General features: G+C 41.3%; 1 protein-coding gene across 4 annotated transcripts in view; it reads right to left on the bottom strand.

Moving 5' to 3' along the window:
- The window catches only part of WARS1 (tryptophanyl-tRNA synthetase 1), a 32,847-nt gene that overhangs the window by 8,308 nt on the left and 3,879 nt on the right, over positions 1–20,660 (bottom strand). For all 4 annotated transcript variants that reach the window (XM_006123785.4, XM_006123786.4, XM_006123788.4 and 1 more), the window contains 8 exons: positions 17,928–18,122; positions 15,988–16,198; positions 10,778–10,886; positions 9,122–9,241; positions 8,267–8,449; positions 5,919–6,019; positions 4,515–4,627; positions 2,942–3,115 (listed from right to left, as the gene is read on the bottom strand). In XM_006123785.4, coding sequence (XP_006123847.1) covers positions 2,942–3,115; positions 4,515–4,627; positions 5,919–6,019; positions 8,267–8,449; positions 9,122–9,241; positions 10,778–10,886; positions 15,988–16,198; positions 17,928–18,041 — 1,125 coding nt within the window. In that variant the 5' untranslated portion in view covers positions 18,042–18,122. The remainder of the gene's footprint in view (positions 1–2,941; positions 3,116–4,514; positions 4,628–5,918; positions 6,020–8,266; positions 8,450–9,121; positions 9,242–10,777; positions 10,887–15,987; positions 16,199–17,927; positions 18,123–20,660) is intronic.

Genomic DNA, 20,660 nt, shown 5'->3' with positions numbered 1-20,660 from the left:
AATCTTGTGCCACGGCTTTTTTGTCACAATGGATTTTTGCTATTTATTCCTACTCTGTTTTGTCTCTTAGCCAATTGTTGATAGACAGTACTTTGCCTTTCTCGCCAGGACGTCTTAATTGCCTCTTGGGATGAACTTTTTCAAAGGCCTTTGAAAGTTTAAATCAACGTTAATTCTCCTTTATACAAAATTTTACTTACATGTTTGAAAAATTCTATTTTAAGCCATAATTTTTCTTTGCAGAAATGTCTATCATATTGCTATCTGATATTAATAATTCTATCTTTAATTATTGTTTCAACCAGTTGCAGATATAGGATTTCCTGGGCTACAATACCTTGTATTGCCCCGTGAGTGCATCTCAGGGGTGAGCCAAAGGGCCTCTGTGGGCCGGATCTGGCCCGCTAAGCAGATTGATCTGGCCCGCTGAGGTCCAGCCACTCCCCCACCCCCTATGCCAATCAAGGCCTAGGGACAGAGGAGCACACAGTGCTTAGAGTCAACCCTGGCGGTTGAGTCTAAGTGCCATGTGCCAGAGGGCAGGGAGTGAGAGCACCCCCAGCCCCAAGGCCAATCAGGGTCCGGAGGTGGACGGGAAGCACACAAAGTCTCCTCCTGCCCTGCCCTGCAAGGAATGCACGACGCTTAGAAGTGCTGTGCGCTCCTTGCAGGGTGGGGCAGGGCAGGGGGCAGACTTCATGTGCTCTCTCTGCCCCCAGGTCCTGATTGGCTTGAGGATGGGGAGGGAGAGACAGTGCGCAAAGTCTCCTCCCACTGCCAGTCTCCTCTCCAGGGGGACAGGGGCAAAGACTTCACGCACTCCTCCTCCCACAGACCAATCAGGATCTGTGGGCAGGGAAGCACAGAAGTGTCTGGCCCACCCCTTCCACCTGAGGCCCCACCCATTCTGGGGCAACCTAGGGCCTCTTCAAAAATTTCTGAAGTAGCCCCTGGTCAAAAATTATTGCCCACCCCTGGTGTATATGTTTCTGAGAGGCTGGAGGGAAACTACTTCTATTGTATTTAAATGAATATCACTATTTTAAAAGGTAGGGGTTAAGGTTGTTTCCCCTCTCCCAATAAAATAGAAGAGTTAATCTACCTACTTAATGCCAATTTCTGCATAATTGTGGAATTTTCCCCGCACAAATGCAAAAGGACACAATTGTGAAGCTGTAATTATAATTCTTAAACAAATACTGATGCCACACACACAGCAGTTTATATGCAGAACCCAGATTCTTCACAGAAAAAAAAAACTCAGGAAAAAGACTCTAGCTGCTACATTATCTAACAGTTTGTCAAACATGTTAGGAATGCTGCCTAACCAGTCATACACACAACAAATCTTTCTCAGCCCTTGACTGACAATGACCCCTCCTTGATCAACACATGGGGTGAACACTCCTCTTCTGAACACTTAACTTCTTAAGTACAAGGATGACTCATTCTTTGTGCAAAGTACACAGTGAATCATGTCACATGCACACACCTTGTCTAATTTAGTCTCCTATCATTATGCATGTCTGATTTTCTTCAGAATTAAGTGAGTTATGGGAATACACTGGAGAGGAAATAGAAACTCTTTTTAACACCAAAGAGAAGGCTAATGTAATATTTCTGTGCACCAACTAATTAGCTGGAGAAGTGCATGGCAGCAGCAAATCCACTGAGCCGCAATGAAAGTTTGGCCTGCCTAGCAACTGTCACTGTGTAGCACAGTGATATTTGGTGTCACAGAGTAGTCAACAAAGAACAACAAGAACTCTTCATTTGATTTATATCACAGATTGCCAGTCTTTAAAATTATAGATATCTGCTATGTATTTGTGGAATAGGGATATTGCCAGTCCTTATTCTTATGGCAAAACTCTGCAGACACCAGTTGAACAAACAGGATTTTTAGTACATTAAATATTATTCTGGTAGTTTAGCTGACAGGGCAAAAGATCAGACTAGGTTGGTTATGTTTGTCTGACTCAGTCAATTTCTGAAGATACATCAGAATAAATTCTAAAAAGGAAAAAAGATGTGGATGTAGGGCTGCAGCATGAAATCACCCCTTTAATAAATTATATCTACCAATGTGACGTGATGTATGTAATCTCATGAATTGTGGCTCAATTTTTATGAACGGGATTTTGATTAATTTGTTAGTAACCTGTTAAGAATTGCCTTTGGAGAATCTGTTGTAACTTTTTCTTTTTGGAACTTTTTTAATATAGTGTAACTGAAACCCCATTTTAAACTTTGTATTGCCTTAACTCTGTTAAAGTTAGGTGTAAGGAATCAGTCCCTGAAGCCAGCTTGTCTGGAGACCAGCTGACAGCACCACTTTGATGGCTGAAGAACAAAACAAACGAGCCCTGCAAAATAACCCACCGAAGGGAGAGGGAGAGGGACAAAAACTCCATTGAGAAAAGAAGATCCAAGTCCCATCTGCTGTAAACTACTGACTCATGGTCATACAGTGTTCTGGGGCAGTGCAACACCACAAGATCTATGGACTAAAATTTACAAAAAGATGGGTGCAAAACTACAGAATTGGGTCTTTCGGTTCTACAATCATCCTCTAGGAGCATCAGTGCACATTAACACAACCCTGCTCCTCTCCTCATGTCTAGACCACCTGGCCAATGAAATATCATGAGCAAGTGAGGCTGGTAATTATATCCCATCTGTAGAACTGTGTGCATGAGTGTCAGTATGTACAGTGGGTAATTTTAATAGTTAGGGTTAGTAAATGAATTCTGCCTTAAAAAATAGACGTGGCATATTGTCTTATCCCCTAACAAGATTCTGCTAGTTCTACAAGCATTAACATGGGTATGTTTAAAATAATGGTCAACAAAATGAAAAAAAGGGCTTATTGTAATCCTCAAGCAAATTATTCCACAGAATATAGAGCTGTATTTGTTTCCCATGTTGTGTAGGTTCTTACCTTTGTCTTGATCTGCTTGGGTGTGTCAGTGAGGAAGATGGAGGAATTGGGGTCACTAGCACTCATTTTTGTCTGTGCGCCTTGCAGTGCTGGGAAGAAGATTGAATGCAGCAAAGCTGGTTTAAGATATCCAATCCTTGGGGCTACATCCCTGGTCATTCTAAAATAAGGATCCTAGAACAGCCAACAATAAAAGCCTTGAATAAAATGGAATATGCATAGTTCCGAACTGTTTGATTAGAACTGGTTCAGGTTCCAATCAGTGACCTTCAGGAAAAATCTCTCAGAGTCAATTTAAATCCATTAATGAGTGCCCGGGCAATGCCCCTCTGCCATGTACATTGGCTAAACTGAACAGTCTTTATGACAAAGGATTAATGGACACAGATCGGATATTCAAAATGATCTCTCTCAGAAACCGGTTGGGGAACATTTTAACCTGCCCAGGCACTTATTAACGGATCTCAAAGTGACTATATTATTACAAAGCAAAAACTAGATGAGGAACTTGCCTTCATTTGCAAATTTGACACCTTTAATTAAGGTTTGAACAAAGACATGAACTGAACAGGCTGCTACATTCTACATCCTAATGACATCAAAAGTTAAGTATTAGGCACTTGTAGCCCACTCTATTAGCTTCATTTAGCATGGACACTCCAAGTGACAAGATTTTTACCTGTAAATGGCTGAAGGTGGGTTATGTTAACCGGTGTAACTAACCTATTGGTAATGCTTAGGAAATAGGAGATTACATCAGAGATATAATCCTTACACAAAAGACAGCTGGGGGCAGGAAGCACCGCCAGCCAGAACTAGGCTGACAAGTTGGATTGGAGCTCCACCAGCGGGCCTGGGCAGCATACTTGCTGGACTGGTGGCCAAGAGGGAAAGCCCGGGAGAACCTGAGGCCTGACCTTCCCTAGTCTGGAAAACCCCCTTGTTTGGAACTGTTCAGGTCCTGAGGGTGCCGAACCAGGGAGCTCCAACTTGTATTAGAATAACCACCAGTTTGGAGGTCTGTCTGCCCCATTCTTTGCAGTTTACCCTAAGTGAGCAATCTCTCCATGGCCCCCGAGACCTCACTTATAGGATATAATGCAATAGCTCGGTACTAGACTTAGGAAACATGAGTTCTATTCCAGGCTCTGCCATGGATATGGTAGGTGATCTTGGGGAAGTCACTTCCTTTTCCTGTGCCTCAGTTTCCCCAGCTGTAAAACAGGGATAATGATATCGATCTTTGTAGTGCTTTGAGTTCTACTGATGAAAAGCACTATAAGAGCCACACATTACATGTGACCATAGTACATACATTTGCAAACTAGGGATTAGTTGGATATCATGACAAGTTCAAGACTTAATGGGAATCCATATGAAATTAGTAAAGTGCCTACAGGGCTAATAAGCCTGCATTATTCCTATTAGGACACAGTACAAGACCTATCCATATTCTCAGACTTCTGCCTAAGGAGGTTGCCTGTGAGATGGATGTTTTCTAATTTTTTGTCACCCCAAAAAATCTGATGGGTGCATTTTAAAAATCCCCAAACCACATAAAATAATTTCTAACCTGATCAATGGCACATGGGATAAGACACTGAATGTCTTTCTTGTCTTTGAAGATTTGTGGAAATGATGAGCTAAAGGATGGAGCAGCTTGGATAGCAGGAAAACTGATCTTCCCTAGGAAAGAACACACTTTTGAGCATTTTTATTTGCCCCTTGCCAGTTGAATAACATTCAACACACACAAATATTTAGCACTACAGTAAGAGAATTAAGAGTTGTATTACAGAGATGGATTTAGTCTATTACCACATAAAAAAGTGAATGTTTGAGTTCAGCAAGATGAGAATTGCTGTCTTTCTAAAAGGTATGTTTTAGACCCCACACTGTGAGAAACTGTGCAGACTGTGTGAGTGTGGGGAGTTAGGCTGGCCCTTTCTGGCTTTGGAATCCGTGAATCCCCATTCATTCCCTTCTTTCACAGGCCCTAGGGAGAACAGAAAGCTCCGCACTGCCATCAATATGCTTATTTTTCATTAAGAATGTGACTATCATCTAATCTCATGCTTCAGACTTTTCCAAAGATGCCTTTTGCCCTCTCCAGGAGAAGCAGAGGAGATGGTGTGTATTACCTCCTTGCCTGGTTTCCCAAGGCTGAGATTCACAGCTCAACTCCCTCTCCAAATTGAAGAGGGGCAATGGTAGATTTCTCCAAACTGGAAAAAGAGTGCTCAGTGTCCCCACATAGCCTAAATAACCGTGGCCATTTATAACAAACCTCGTTTTTTCTCCCTGGAGCCCAGCCAATATGTGGGAATCACACCCTAGAATATAACAATAAATTCTGAGAAGCTAAAAGAGGCCTGAGGAGTTTGAGAACAGGGCTGGGAACCAGAAACTTGAGTTCTAATGATATCTTTGAGCTTCAAAGCCATTTGGAACTATAAGCACCTACAACTATATGAATGGAAGCTGTGGCTGCTCAGCACCTCTGAAAATTAGGCCTTTAGCACTCTATTTTTCAATCTGAAAAATACAGATAGTGTACTTATACCTTTTTGAGACTAGATTAAAACCTGGAAAATGCATTTAAGGTAGAAAGTGCTATAGAAGTGTTATTATTAGGTATTAGTTATAGCACTGAATTACACAAAGAATTACTCTCTACACTGTGGACATTGCATGAATGTCAACAACTTCTGTATTTCATACTTCATTGCTATCGAGGCCATAAACAGCCGCCCTTACACTGGGAAAACTTACAGTGGTAGCTAAAGGTGTTTTGCCTAAGTAAGGACTCTAGGACTATGTCCTACGTGATCAGTTCAAAATATTAATATTTGTGCTACTCTGGTCAGTTTTTCCAATGAGCAGCAGGTGCTAGTCTGTTTACACAATCAAGGTGCCTTTGGTATCACACAAAATGCAAATAGCAGTCCTTTCCAGTAACTCACATTCATTTTCTTACCAATGCAATCACTGTCTGTAAAGCCAAAGATCCCCTTCACTTGATTAAATGTAACATGCTTCTGAACCTTTGCAATATTCTTGTAGAATCCTGGACTCATTCTGTAAAAAAAAAGAGGGGGGGGGGGGGGATATAAAGGCGAAGAATTTAATGTCAAAGAGGGGAGACTAATTTTCTGTAATAGCATCTAAACAACACAGATATATTTTTATACCACCACAGAAGCACTGCTTCTGGTATTTGTTAAAAAATTAGGTTCTAAATTTATTGATAATCTAGATTTAATATTTATGAAGTTTATAGCCTTTTCTCCACAAGCTAACATACTACTTGGTCACTGGGGCTGGCTTCACAACTGGTTTTCAATGGAAAACTGGGTTTTTAACCAAATTAACTGTTTGCTTTTTGTAGAAAATTTCAGTTTTGTTGTTAAAAAAAAAAACCCAACAACAAACAAACAACAACAAAACACCCTCAAATCCCTGAAAAATCAAAATACTAATAGGTAGGTGGCTCTGGGGAATTGAGGTTCAGACACCTCCTGTTTCTGTTCTCCTCTATGGGCTGAGATTCCTGATGGAGATTATCTTCTATGATGCATCGTTGCCAGGGACTTCTTCCTCTCCAAGAGGGAAGACTGCAGTGTATCATGGGAGACCACAAGTCAGGTTGGCTAATATGGAAAAGGAGCTTGACAAACCAGAACAACGACTTCCATGAGGCACCATTCCCTAATCAAGAGGAAAAAAAAGACCAGTTCTGTTGTTCAGGAATGGCCATCTTTTGGTCTGCAACTAACCTTTGTGAAGCTAATCCCTATGCTATCATCCCCAAAAGTGAATTTTGCAGCAACAGGACCAGGTAGCTACCATAGAAAGGAAAGAAAACAAGATACCTAGAGACACCTTTCTTCAAGAGGAAAGGCGTGGAAGTTCTTTTTGCTAAATGGAAAAAAAAAAGAATGAAAGAACGAAAAAGAACAAAAGAATGAAAAAGAAAGAAAAAAAGAAATGTTTTCCTTCAGGGAAGAAGGAGTAGGCAAGTCTAGTGAAAACTTCCAACTCTGTCCCCTAAGTCACCAAGCCCCACAGGAACTATTTAATCAATCATCACCATCATAGTATCTGAACATCTAATTTACATGCCTTCCCTAAGCATCCATGAATAGATTATTTTCTTGTGGAAGAAAATGTAGGTATCTGAATTAATTTTGTTCAAAGTTGGCTTGACTAGCAGGTCTCATTAAGACAGAAAAACCATATTAAGAGAACCCATATTTTACATGCACAGGCACAAGAAGGCAGTTAGGCTGTGTCTACACTAGCAAGTTTATAGAAACTCACAGCTGTACCAATACAGATGTGTCGCTGTAAAATTACTCTCGTAGCCACTCTCCTGTCAACATAATAAATCCACTTCAATGAGCTATGTTGGCAGGAGAAGTTCTCTTACTGACATAGTGCTGGGCACATTACCATGAATGCTGGCAAAATGTATGTTGCTTAGTGTATGGTTTTTTCACATCCTGGAGTGACATAATTTTTGCTGACATATGTGGTAGTATGGATTTGGCCTTAATATTAACTTTTCAACATTTCTTGCTGAGTGTGTGTGATTTCTTCCCCTAAAATCTTGCATTAGTTCTAAATTTGTCATAGAATATGAAACACTACATACACTTATGTATGCAGTAAGTATATACGACTACAAAATGCACTATAAACAAAATATATCTGTTCTTAATCATAACAATTTACAAATGTTTAATTCACTTTCCTTGGAAAGAAGATTAATGGACAATCAACTATAACACTTTACATCTTTGGGAACATTTGTCAATAATTGCAGATTCATGAGAATTTTTAGCAATACTGCAGCCCGAACAACTGTTAGTCAGCAAACATTGCTATTTCTGTTCAAGGCTAAAATAGGTCTCCAAATACACTTTAATATGTTTATACAGCATGAGTGTGTTTACATATGGTATGGGTGGAACTTTCACATGCAGTCTGTCTTGTTTTATCTCAGCTCCCACTGAAGTCAATGGGAGTTATACATAGACACGAATGGGAGGAGAGGTAGGCCAATGTAGAGCGCGTTGAAAATCCCTCCTTAAGCATTATTTTTGACATTGGCAGGTAGGAAGAAATGAACTAATTTGTTAGAGATAGTTCACATAATCTTGTTAATTAATCTTTACAATGGAGAGTTTGGGACTTCTCAGCTGCATTGTTCTTCCTTATAACTATATGCTGTGTCTACTGCCATTAAAATTGGTATAAAATACTTGAAGTTTTAGGTCTTGGAAGTTCACAAACTTGCCTGAATATAACCCATTATCATCTTACCCCAAGTAGTCAAGATCAGAAAAGATAAAGGTTTTATTGATGTCAAAACCACAGGCTATGATGTCTTTTGCATTTTCCACAGCATATTCAGAAGCTTTCTCAATTGTCAGATCTTTCCACAGGTACTTCTCATCATCAGTCAACTGTACAACCAGCGGAACATTAAATACTTCTTGCAGCCATCTAATAGAAATTAAAATATTTTATTTTGTATAACAACTTAAAGCAAATGGGTTACACAGCCAAAATATTTAAATTAATTCAGGCAATATAAAAGTAAAGGGGCTTGATTCTCCACAGATTTATACCTTGTGTCATAAAATATGCTTATCCAAAATGGATGGAAAATTGTGCCAAACCAGAGCTCTCCACTCACTCACCTCAAGACTAGTGCTTTACGTGCATGTGCCATAGAAATAAATGGTTACACAGGGGAGTGGAGAATCAGGCTCAAGGTTTCTATTGCTGTGTTAGTGATCACACTGTACTTTTGACTCTTTTCTTTAACAAAGAAAAATGTGTGCTCCACGTAGGAGACGTAATGCTGGTGTATAGACAACAATAGACTTACTTTAAGCAGGCCACTGTAAGAGTTTCATTAACAATATTTTTGCATTTAATTTTATATACAGCTGAAATAACACAGACAGTCATAGGACACAGAATCATAGAAGATTAGGGTTGAAGAGAACTAAGGAGACTCTTTAGTCTAGCCCTCTGCTCAAAATAGGACCAACCCCAGCTAAATCATCCCATGTACCATTTTTATAGCTTTAAATGCTGTTCAAAATTTCAGAAGAAAAACAAATATTTATTTAGTAATAAACTAAAAATTTAGATGTCAAAGTTACTTACTTTGTGAAAATAAACGGGATAAGATGACCAACATGCATAGCATCTGAGGAGGGACCTCTACCTGTATAAAGGTAAAAGGGCTTCTTATTTTCATATGCATCAAGAATGTGGTTCATATCTCTAGAAAATAAAATAGAGGAAAAATGATATGACTTGGAGAATTTAATAAAAAAGGTTAAATAAATAAACCTGTAGGTGAATAAATCAGCTCCAAAAGGAACAACTGGCAAGATACAGTAAAAATTTTGAATAGAAAAATGAAAGCTTTTAAATGCAAAATGTATTCACAAACCAATTATAGTAACTTAAAAAAGTCTTATAAATATATAGTACACTTCATAAGAATTATTTTTAAAAAAGAGAAGGTATTGGCTGAGCATATTTAAAATATTCAGTTAAAAAAAATAAGTTATTTAATCGAAAAATGTAGGTTTTGTATATGCCCTGTATGATAAATTAAGGACTCAAGACTGTGTCTAGACTACATCCCTCTGTCGAGAGAGGGATGCAAATCAAGCACTTCAGAAGTGCAAATGAGAAGGGATTTAAATATCCCAGGCTTCATTTGTATACTCATGTTCCGAAGCTGTGCTGATCAGGCTCAGTGTCGAAAGTGAAAGTAAAGTGTAGCCGCGGCTCTGCCAACAGCGGGGAGCTTTTTCAGCACTCCTGTACGCCAAAGTGCTTGATTTGCATCCTTTTCTCAGCAGAGGGATGCAGTTTAGATGTAGCCTAAATGTCTATTGGGATCCATGTATCTGTGTTGAGTCTCATTGAAGTCAACAAGGACTCTGCACAAGCCTGGAGGTCTATGCTAGCAGATCCCAATAGAGAAGAGGGGCCTAAACATACACCCATGTTTGGATATTATACTATGTTCAATGCATGAAAATATGCATTCTTGGAATGATAACTTTTCACCTACCAACAAACAAAACAAAAACAAAATCAAAATCCCAACAACACAACAGAAACCCAACTCCTTCTCCACCCCTCTAATTTCTTACAACAATACAAAACCTTTGAAAGAAAGTTATACTGGAGCCCAAGCAGATTTAGTTCTTGTGATAGTTTATAATGCTTCTGAACCCAGTTCTGTTGTTGCTACATATGTGGAATGAATCACACTAAAATATAAATGCTATTTACTTCAGGAAGCGTTTACTGTTTTTAGTACCTAACTTCAAGAGGAACTATGACACTTCAGAATTTCTAGAATTTCAAAAGAAACTGTTCTTTGTTAAAACAGTAAGTTGAAAGAGCATTCTTACTTTTAACATAATTGTATTTTCACTTGCAATCTTCCATGTTATTCATTTATTCAGTCACAAGACCATACACCGAAAGTGTGATTTCTTATAATCCGTGACTACAAAGGTTTTGCTTTTCCCTTCTAGTTTTTCCCAAACTTCCCCTACTTTATTGGGCTATATTTTACTCCCAGCAATGATACTGTAAACCAAGAGAAATTTCACTAACTTGAAGCGCTTTTATTTTGGGTTTTTATTGGTATAAATGAGAACTGGATGTGGTTTTCTGTGGGATACAGGTTGCTCCTGCCAAGATTAATAGAAATTGCATGAACCCCGATCCATATGTTTCTGTGTTTACTAGCCTCTGAATATTACCAGAGGAGCAAAAGAAAACCTCACCCACCTATGAGAAAAAAAGATGCCTCTGCGCAGAAAGTGGTGAGGTGTTTTTCCAGTAACTCTCTCTATTCGATTGATTAGCTCTTTATCAATTTTACTGCTTCCAAATCGAACTGAAAAAACAAATGCACAACAAATTATAAGTATAGCTAGCTAAAACCCACCCATGGATTTAAACAAGATATTGTTCAGGCACAATGGCAAAGAAATCATCAAGTGCATCATATCCTAGGCTTCAGACCTCTAGCTCGCACCTAGTTCCAACTGGAAAGAGCTCTCTCAGAGGTGTGCTGTAGGTAAACCCCCTCAACCAAGGGAGTAACTAAGGGTGAGTTTACACAGCAGGGCTTATTTTGAAATAGCTTATTTTGAAATAGGGAATGTCTACACAGAACTTATTTTGAAACAGGAATAAGGGAAGTTGGAGGAAGAGTGCTCTCATACAATGAGGGTTACAGGCGTCAGAGTAAGAAGTCCTCCAGTTTGACAGTATTTTGACACTATTTCAAAATACAGGCAGTCCCCGAGTTACATGGATCCGACTTACGTTGGATCCCTACATACGAACGGGGCTTTTCTCGCCACGGAGGACGCGGGCGGTGGGACCGCGGTGCGTCTGGGCGGTCCTGCCGCCCGCGTCCTCCGCGGCGAGAAAAGCCGCTCCGCGTCTCCCTGGTCTGCTGGGGGGGCCACCCCAGCAGACCAGGGAGACGCGGAGCAAAGCCGCGGAGGACGCAGGCGGCGGGACCACCGAGACGCGATGCAGTCCCGCCGCCCGCGTCCTCCGCGGCTTTGCTCCGCGTCTCCCTGGTCTGCTGAGGGGGGGGCACAGCTAGTGTGCCTCCCTCCCCACAGCAGACCAGGCTTTTCTCGCTGACGCCTGGGGTAGAGCAGCTGGGGCGCTGCCAGGTTGGTCCCGCAGCGCCGTCCTTCGGCGCTACTGGACCTACCCGGCAGCGCCCCAGCTGCTCTGTCCCAGGCATCCAGATTCAGGCACTGTTGAAACTGATCGGCGGCTGATTCCAGGAAGCCTGGGCAGAGCTGCTCTGCCTCGAGCTTCCTGGAATCAGCCGCTGATCAGTTTCAACAGCGGCTGACTTGGGAACACCTGGGGTAGAGCAGCTGGGGTGCTGCCGGGTTGGTCCCCGCAGCACCGAGGTGCGGCGCTGCGGGGACCTACCCGGCAGCGCCCCAACTGCTCTGTCCCAGGCGTCCAGATTCAGCCGCGGCTGATTCCAGGAAGCCCGGGGCAGAGCAGCTCTGCCTCGGGCTTCCTGTAGTCAGCCGCTGGTCAGTTTCAACAGCGGCTGAATCTGGACGCCAGTTCCGACTTACATACAAATTCAACTTAACCTACAGTCCCTATCTTGTATGTAACTCGGGGACTGCTTGTAACTGACTACGGTGTAGATGGGACTAAGAATAGTGCTAGCTATTTCAAAATAGTGTTGCAGTGTAGACGTACCCTAAGAGTGCTGGGAGCTGTTTACACTGGTGCTTTACAGCTCTGAAACTTGCTGCGCTGGGGTGTGTGTGTGTGTGTGTGTGTGTTCTCATCCTTCAATGAGAAAGATACAGCACCATGAACACAAGCTCCACCTTGACTATATACAAAGTAAAGAAATATTTTTTCCTTTAACCTCAATTATTTTTTATCTTACGAACTGTAAGAATAAAAGATAAAATGCTTTCAATTAGATGCACATTCTTTATGTGGGCTGCATTCCCTCAATTCTAACATTACTTAACCTGGCCATGGCTCATATACTGTCTGACAATTCAACAGTGTGATGACCTTATTTCAGAGCCACTTTAACAATTCTACATGGTCTCCTCTGTCCAAATTCTGGGAATCAAGCTGGGGGTTAAAATAGGGCAGGAAGAACCCTTGGGCTGTAGTCATAGTGCACCGTGCACCCCATATTCTGAAAGTTACGTAACAATGCAATCGCTTCAAAAGTTTTTTTTTAAAAAAAGAGCAAAGAATTCTGCTCAAATTTTAAAAACAGAAATTCACAAATTAGAGATCAACCTCTGGACATTTTCAGTTTCAAATATGAATGTTTCTGAAAGATACTAACATATAAAGACACAATATAATGGAAACTGGTCCTACCAACTGTATTATATTTTACATTAAGAGGTTTTTGTAAGTTACATTAAAACGAAATGTACCGGGCAAATTAGTCAAAACAATAGTAAAGAATAAAATTGTCAGGCATGTAGAAGAACATAATTTGTTGGACAAAAGTCAACATGGTTTATGTAAAGGGAAATCATGTCTTACTAATCTATTAGGGTATGTCTACACTACCCTCCTAATTCGAAATAGGAGGGTAATGTAGGCATACCGCAATTGCAAATGAAGCCCGGGATTTGAATTTCCCGGGCTTCATTTGCATAAGCGGGGCTCTGCCATTTTTAAATCCCCGCTCGTTCGAACCCCGTGCCGCGCGGCTACACGCGGCACGAACTAGGTAGTTCGAACTAGGCTTCCTCGTGGAATGAGGAGTAATGGTAGTTCGAACCAGGAACCCTAGTTCGAACTACCTAGTTCATGCCCCATGTAGCCGCGCGGCACGGGATTCGAACGAGCGGGGATTTAAAAATGGCGGAGCCCCGCTTATGCAAATGAAGCCCGGGAAATTCAAATCCCGGGCTTCATTTGCAATTGCGGTATGCCTACATTAGAGGGTAGTGTAGACATACCCATAGAGTTCTTTGAAGGGGTTAACAAACATGCAGACAAAGGGAGATCCAGTAGATATAGTATACTTAAGATTTTCAGAAAGCCTTTGACAAGATCCCTCACCAAAGGCTCTTGTGTAAGTTACATTGCCATGGGATAAGAGGGAAGGTCCTTTCATGGATTGAGAACTGGTTAAAAGACAGGAAACAAAGGGTAGGAATAAGTGGTAAATTTTCAGAATGGAGAGGGGTAACTAGTGGTGTCCCCCAAGGGCCAGTCCTGGGACCAATCCTGTTCATCTTATTCATAAATGATCTGGAGAAAGGGGTAGCAGTGAGGTGGTAAAGTTTGCGGATTATACTAAACTGTTTAAGATAGTCAAGACAGAAGCAGACTGTGAAGAACTTCAAAAAGATCTCACCAAACTGAGTGATTGGGCAACAAAACGGCAAATGAAATTTAATGTGGATAAATGTAAAGTAATGCATGTTGGAAAAAATAATCCCAACGATATGTGCAGCATGATGGGGGCTAATTTGGCTACGACAAATCAGGAAAGAAATCTTGGAGTTATCGTGGATAGTTCCCTGAAAACTTACACACAGTGTGCAGCGGCGGTCAAAAAGGCAAATACAATGCTAGGAATCATTAAGAAAGGGATAGAAAATAAGACACAGAATATCTTAATGCCCCGGTATAAAACTATGGTACGCCCACACCCTGAATACTGTGTACAAATGTGATCTCCTCACCTCAAAAAAGATATTTTGGCCTTGGAAAGGGTTCAGAAAAGGGCAACAAAAATGGTTAGGGGTTTGGAACGGGTCCCATATGAAGAGAGGCTAAAGCGACTGGGACTTTTCAGTTTAGAAAAGAGGAGGCTAAGGGGGGATATGACAGAGGTATATAAAATCATGATTGGTGTGGAAAGAGTGAATAAAGAAAAGTTTTTTATTAGTTCCCATAATAGAAGAACTAGAGGAAACCAAACGAAATTAATGGGTAGCAGGTTTAAAACTAATAAAAGAAAGTTCTTCATACAGTGCATAATCAACCTGTGGAACTCCTTGCCAGAGGAGGCTGTGAAGGCTAGGACTATAACAGAGTTTAAAGAGAAGTTAGATAACTTCATGGAGGTTAGGTCCATAAAAGGCTATTAGCCAGGGGATAGAAATAGTGTCCCTGGCCTCTGTTTGTCAGAGGCTGGAGATGGATGGTACAAGACAAATCGCTTGATCATTGTCTTCGGTCCACCCCCGCGGGGCACCTGATGCTGGCTACTGTCAGCAAACAAGCTACTGGGCTGGACGGACCTTTGGTCTGACCCAGTAAGGCCATTCTTATGTTATGAAATGCAAAGTACTCCACACCTAGGAAGGAGCAATCAGTTTTACACATACAGAATGGGAAGTGACGGTCTAGGAAAGAGTACTGAAGAAAGGGATCTAGAGGTCATAGTGGACCACAAGCTAATATGAATCAACAGTTTGATGTAGTTGCAAAAAAAAGAAAACATGATTCTAGGATGCATTAACAGGAATGTTATGAGCAAGACACGAGAAGTCATTCTTCCGCTCTACTCTGCGCTGATTAGGCCTCAGTTGAAGTATTATGTCCAGTTCTGGGAACCACATTACAAGAAAGATGTGGAGAAATTGGAGAAGGTCCAGAGAAGGAAGACTGAAATAATTGGGCTTGTTTAGTTTAGAAAGGAGAAGACTGACAGGGGACATGATAGCGGTTTTCAGGTATCTAAAAGTGTATCACTAGGAGGAGGGAGAAAAATTGTTCTCCTTGGCCTCTGTGGATAGGACAAAAAGCAATGCAAGTTTAATTTGGACATTAGGAAAAACTTCCTAACCGTCAGAAGGGTTAAACACTGGAATAAGTGGCCCAGGGAGGTTGTGGAATCTCCATCTCTGGAGCTATTTAAGAGCAGGTTAGATAGACATCTATCAGGGATGGGCTAGACTACTGTTTCCCAAATAGTGCCCTGCGGAACCCCGGGGTTCCCTGAAGTGAAAGTAAGGGTTCTCTGAGAAGCCAATCACTCCTCCTCCCCCCCACCCAAGCCAGTCTTAGGGGCAGGCAAGCTGGGCGGTCACCCGGGGTTGCCATTTTCAAGGGGCCACCGCAGTTTTAGGGGTGGGCCAGCATTTTGGGGTTTTTTTTTGCTTGCCCGTTATTCCACCTTTTTTTTGGTTGACCAGTTTTCCCCAGCCTTTTTTTTTTTTGTTTGTTTTTTAAAAAGGGTTCCATGGCTAAATAAAATTGGGAAACACTGGTCTAGATGGTACTGGGTCCTGCTGTGAGGGCAGAGGACTGGATTCAATGACATCTCGAGGTCCCTTCCAGTTCCAATATTCTATGAAAGTGACACAAGAGAAACATCCTGGCACCCCAGACCCCTTCTATTTAAAATGAGAAAATATAGTAAAATATTTGCTATTTTTACAGTCATTAGAGTCATCTTTCAGATGTTAAATTTTAGCAATGATGCTTTTTAAAATGAGAGAGTAGAATACCTATAAGTTTGTCGTAGTCTACACCTTTTGCATTGGATGTCTGCACCGTCCAAGGGTCTACGAAATCCTCATCCAGTGCGGTAGTGGGGCCATTATTACTCATTGGTGAAAAATCTACTGGAGGAGAACCAGCTTTGTAATCTTGTCCTGTTGCTGCTTTATACTTCACTTTTAATGACAATAACAACTTCACTGCTGCATCAATTTCATCCTGCACCAAGGAAAAATAAGATGGAATTCACTTAAGACAAACTATGTTACTACAGCTTTGCTCCTTCAAAAACTTACACACATGCATTGAGTACAATGGGACTACAGGTTGATCCTCTCAAATCTGGGACTCTCTGTCTAGCAACATCTGTGGTCTGGCTGGGGAGCCACTGGTGTCAGCAGAGCCAGGCAGGGGCTGGGGAGCTCACGCTCCAGCTGTGGAATCCCTGGTGTGAACAGTGCTGCCAGTGGTTGGGTGGAACCCCAGGAAACCCCCAGTGGCAGTGGGGCCAGAGACCAGGCAGCTTGTTTGGGATCTGCCCCTGGCTGAAGCAGGGCTGGTGGAGGTGGGTGGTTAGAATCCCCAGCAACAGTAGGGTGGGGTGACTGGGTGGTCCCGGCTAGGGAACCCCTGGCAGCAGCAGAGCCTGTAGTGGCCAGGTGGCCCCATCTGGAAACCCTGGGAAAGAACCTGCGGCAGTGAGACCAACAAGGGCCAAGCAGTCCCCTGCAGGAACCCCGGGAGACCGTGGGGGAGTGGGTGGGCAGCCATGCTAGGCCAGCATTAGTGGGGCCAGCAGCAGGGCAGGGAGCTGCAAGGAGAGGCGCCTGAGAGCCGGGCAGACAGCAGGGACAGCACAGGTCCTGAGGGTTCCAGACCAGGGAGGTCCAACCTGTATTCATGTGCTTCAAGTTAAGCAGGATCAGTGGCCAAGTTAAAAAGAAAGGAAGTGGCATGTAGGACAGTTTCTTAATGCTCCTTGTAAGCATATAATAGGAATTTACTGTGTAATCTTTGGCAAATTAATCAAGGCCCTCTGTGCTCCACTTTTCCAAATGTAAAAGAGGGACAAAGATATTTACCTGCTTCTCAGGGAAGTGGTGAGGCTTAAATCATTTAAGAATTGAGTCAGTAGTTATGCTTAGATAAAGGTGCTATAAAATTATTATTTTTCTAGAATTACTCCTGTAGTAGATATATTTAACTTTCTTTAATTTGCTAGTACACCTTGATAAACTGTAATACCTTCTTTACAATTCACATAGTTATTTTATGTTCTATATAATTTAATGTTATTGTAACAGCTCATGCATGCACACACAGTTATGTGCTAAGATTTCTTATCAAAGTTTCACTTGGAAAAACAAATCTTTAGAGCCAAAACCTATTGCCATTCCCCATGTAGATCACCTACTGAATTTAATTCTATTTGCACAGAGACTGATGATGGGAAAAGGCATTCAGAGCTAAACACTGATCCCATTTAGGTTAGCACAAAATTGCCTAATGACTTCTAGAAGACTGAGTAGCCCCTGTGTGTTCAGACATAAAAAACCACTTTATAAAAATATTACTATAAAATAGTGCTTTGCCTCGAAATTTGGAAAGGTCGGTATTACTACCAACATTTTAAAGTAAGAAAACTGAAATGCAACAAGCCTAACAGACTTAAGGAAGGCAACATAGCAAGTCAGTGGCAGAATTAGAATATTGGCCCCTAAATTTAGTTACTCCCAATTCCTTCTTCAGGAAAAAACAACTTTGGTCATTTCGAGTAAGATAATATTAATAATAATTACAAAGTCTGTATTTAACAAAATATTTAAAAAAGCAAAGATTATTTTATTACTAGAATATTAAAATAGCATCCCAAGACACAAAACTGTTCAATGTGCTAAGAGTAATAAGCTGCAAAATGGAAACAGTTCAACAAATGAAACAAAAATACCGTTGATGCTTTCTCTGCTTTCAGCGATCTGACTTTTTCTCCTTGTGCAGTCACTCTTTCAAACAGCTCAAGTGGACTTGAAATGCAAGAGTCACAGTTCTGAAAATCTGCCATTTTTCAGGAGTGTAAATTATCCCTTTTATTCACAATCTAAAGTATTTTATCCAGCAGGTTCAAAACAGCTGCAGCAACAGACTGGAGAAGGAGAACAGCAAAGAAATACTAAGATCATACATTTTGTTTTATTATAATTTTAAAGACTTCTGTTCAAACTCTTTACCCATCTGACATGATGCCATTTAAATTCACCCATGGAAAGTAATATGTTTGAAGATTGTTTTTTCAGCACTAGTTTTCTGAAACTAAAGACACTTAGCACAATGGAATCCAGTTTTACACCATATATTTAGACTTTTGAACTAGAGGATGGGCACTGCACTGAAGGAAATAAAATCACAGGTTGATTCATAACACTGTTCCTCTAAAATATATGTATGAGCACTAATTAAATTATGCTCGCTTATTTTATGTCTCAACTTGTATTCTACTTCTCCCCTCTATACAACCAATCTTGCAAAAAAAAAAAAAAAATATATCTTGGGTTCATAATATATCAGCTAAACTTTTTGTTTTCTTTATCTCCTGAACCTGTTATTTGTCCCTTTTAATATTTATTTCTCACTTTATTTAAAGTAAAATGGCACATTTATGACAATTAAGTAGAATCTCAAAGTTATGAACACTTCAGGAATGGAGATTGCTCATACTTCTTAACAATATGTTATGTTATGGTTGTTCTCTCAAAAGTTTACAACTGAACACTAACTGAAATCAGTTCTGATACTTTACTATGTAGAAGAAAAATGCATGTAGCCATCTTAATTTAAATGAAACAGACACAGAAATAACTTCTTTACTTTGTCAAATACTTTACTGGGTGATCTACCTGTCATCTAGTCCTAGGTTCTATAATGAGAGGCTTAGTGATACCCAAAGCATGGAATTGTGACCATGATCAGCTTGGCTAATAACCATTGATCAATCTATCCTCCATTAACTTATGTAATATTTTTTTCAATACAGTAATACTTTTGATAGAAATGTAGCCGTGTTAGTCTGGGGTAGTTGAAGCAAAATGCAGGACAATGTAGCACTTTAAAGACTAACAAGATGGTTTATTAGATGATGAGCTTTCGTGGGCCAGACCCACTTCCTCAGATCCACCATTTGATCTGAGGAAGTGGGTCTGGCCCACGAAAGCTCATCATCTAATAAACCATCTTGTTAGTCTTTAAAGTGCTACATTGTCCAGTAATACTTTTGACCTTCACAACAATGAATGGCAATGAGTTCCAGAGACTGACTGCGTTGTCTGAAAAGTATTTCCTTATTATATCGTTGAGATGTGGTGACCAGGACTGCATGCAGTATTCAAGGTCTGGGTGTACCATGGGTTTCCACAATGGCAAAGTGATATTTTTTATCTTCTTACTTATTCCTTTCTTAATGGTTCCTAACTAGGGATGTGAAAGGTTAATTGGTTAACTGATAGAGGCTGGAGCAGCTCCCTGCCTACCATGGGCAGAGGGCTGCTCTAGCACTGCAGGGGGCCCACTGCGGACAGGGGCTGCTCTTGTTCAGAGCAGCTCCTGTCTGCAGAGTACCCGGGTGCTCTGCAGGCAGGGGCTGACCCAACATCCAGAGCTGCTCCAGCAGGGGGCTGGGAGCCAGTAGGCAGCCCTAGGGCAGGGTTGGGTGCAGGAGCTTTGTGGACTAAGGGCTGCTCCAGCTGGGCTGGAACGGTCTCCAGTCAGAATCCTGCTTTAGTTAGTTAACTGATCAAATGTTAGGCCAACCTAATGTTTAACCAGTTAATGTTTAAATGATTAACCAGGATTTTACATGCCAATAAATCCTGACTAACTGTTTGGACTGCTGCTGCACATTTAACAGATGTTTTCAAAGAACTATCTACAAAGACTCCAAGATCTCAAGTGGTACCAGCTAATTTAGACCCCATCATTTTGTATGTGCTGCTGGGACTATGTTTTCCAATGTGCATTACTTTGTAATTATCAACAGTGAATTTCACATACTATTTTCTAGCCTAGTCACTCAATATAGTGAGATTCCTTTGTAACTTCTCCATTGCCAGGTTTGGATGTACAGCCGCTTCCCGAGTTACGGCCACCTCCACTTACAACCATCCGCACTTACGACCAAAGCTGTCGTAAATGCTGATCTGAGTTATGAACAGCAATCCACGCTTACGAACAGCACGGTCACCATGTAACTCTATGGGATCCGAGTTACGAACACTTGGAGTTACGGACCAAGTGTTTCTGCTGTTCGTAACTTGTTCGTAACTCGGGAAGCGGCTGTAACTATTATGAGTTATTGTGTATTGTCTACAAACTTTGCCACCTGACTGTTTACACTTATTCCCAGATCATCTGTTAATATGTTAAATAGCACAGTTCCCTCCCAGTACACATCCTGACTATTTACAGCACAGGGAAGTCTCTTATTAAAAGACCCACGGAGCAGAGACTGACCCAGCATTTCTGTTCACCTGCTTTCCTGTGCTGTAAAATGCAGAGCGGCAGCTGGGACGGGAGAGGTTTGTATGCTGAGTCATAAGAGACCCACAGAGCAGGTACTGACCCAGCAGCTCTGTGAGCTGGCTTCCCTATGCAGAGTGGCAGTTGGGGAGATGCAAATAGTCAATAGTGC

Source organism: Pelodiscus sinensis, chromosome 4 (assembly GCF_049634645.1).
Source record: "Pelodiscus sinensis isolate JC-2024 chromosome 4, ASM4963464v1, whole genome shotgun sequence".
Lineage (NCBI taxonomy): Eukaryota > Metazoa > Chordata > Testudines > Trionychidae > Pelodiscus > Pelodiscus sinensis.
Note: the sequence above shows the minus strand (reverse complement) of the source record. Positions and strands in the feature narration are given on the sequence as shown.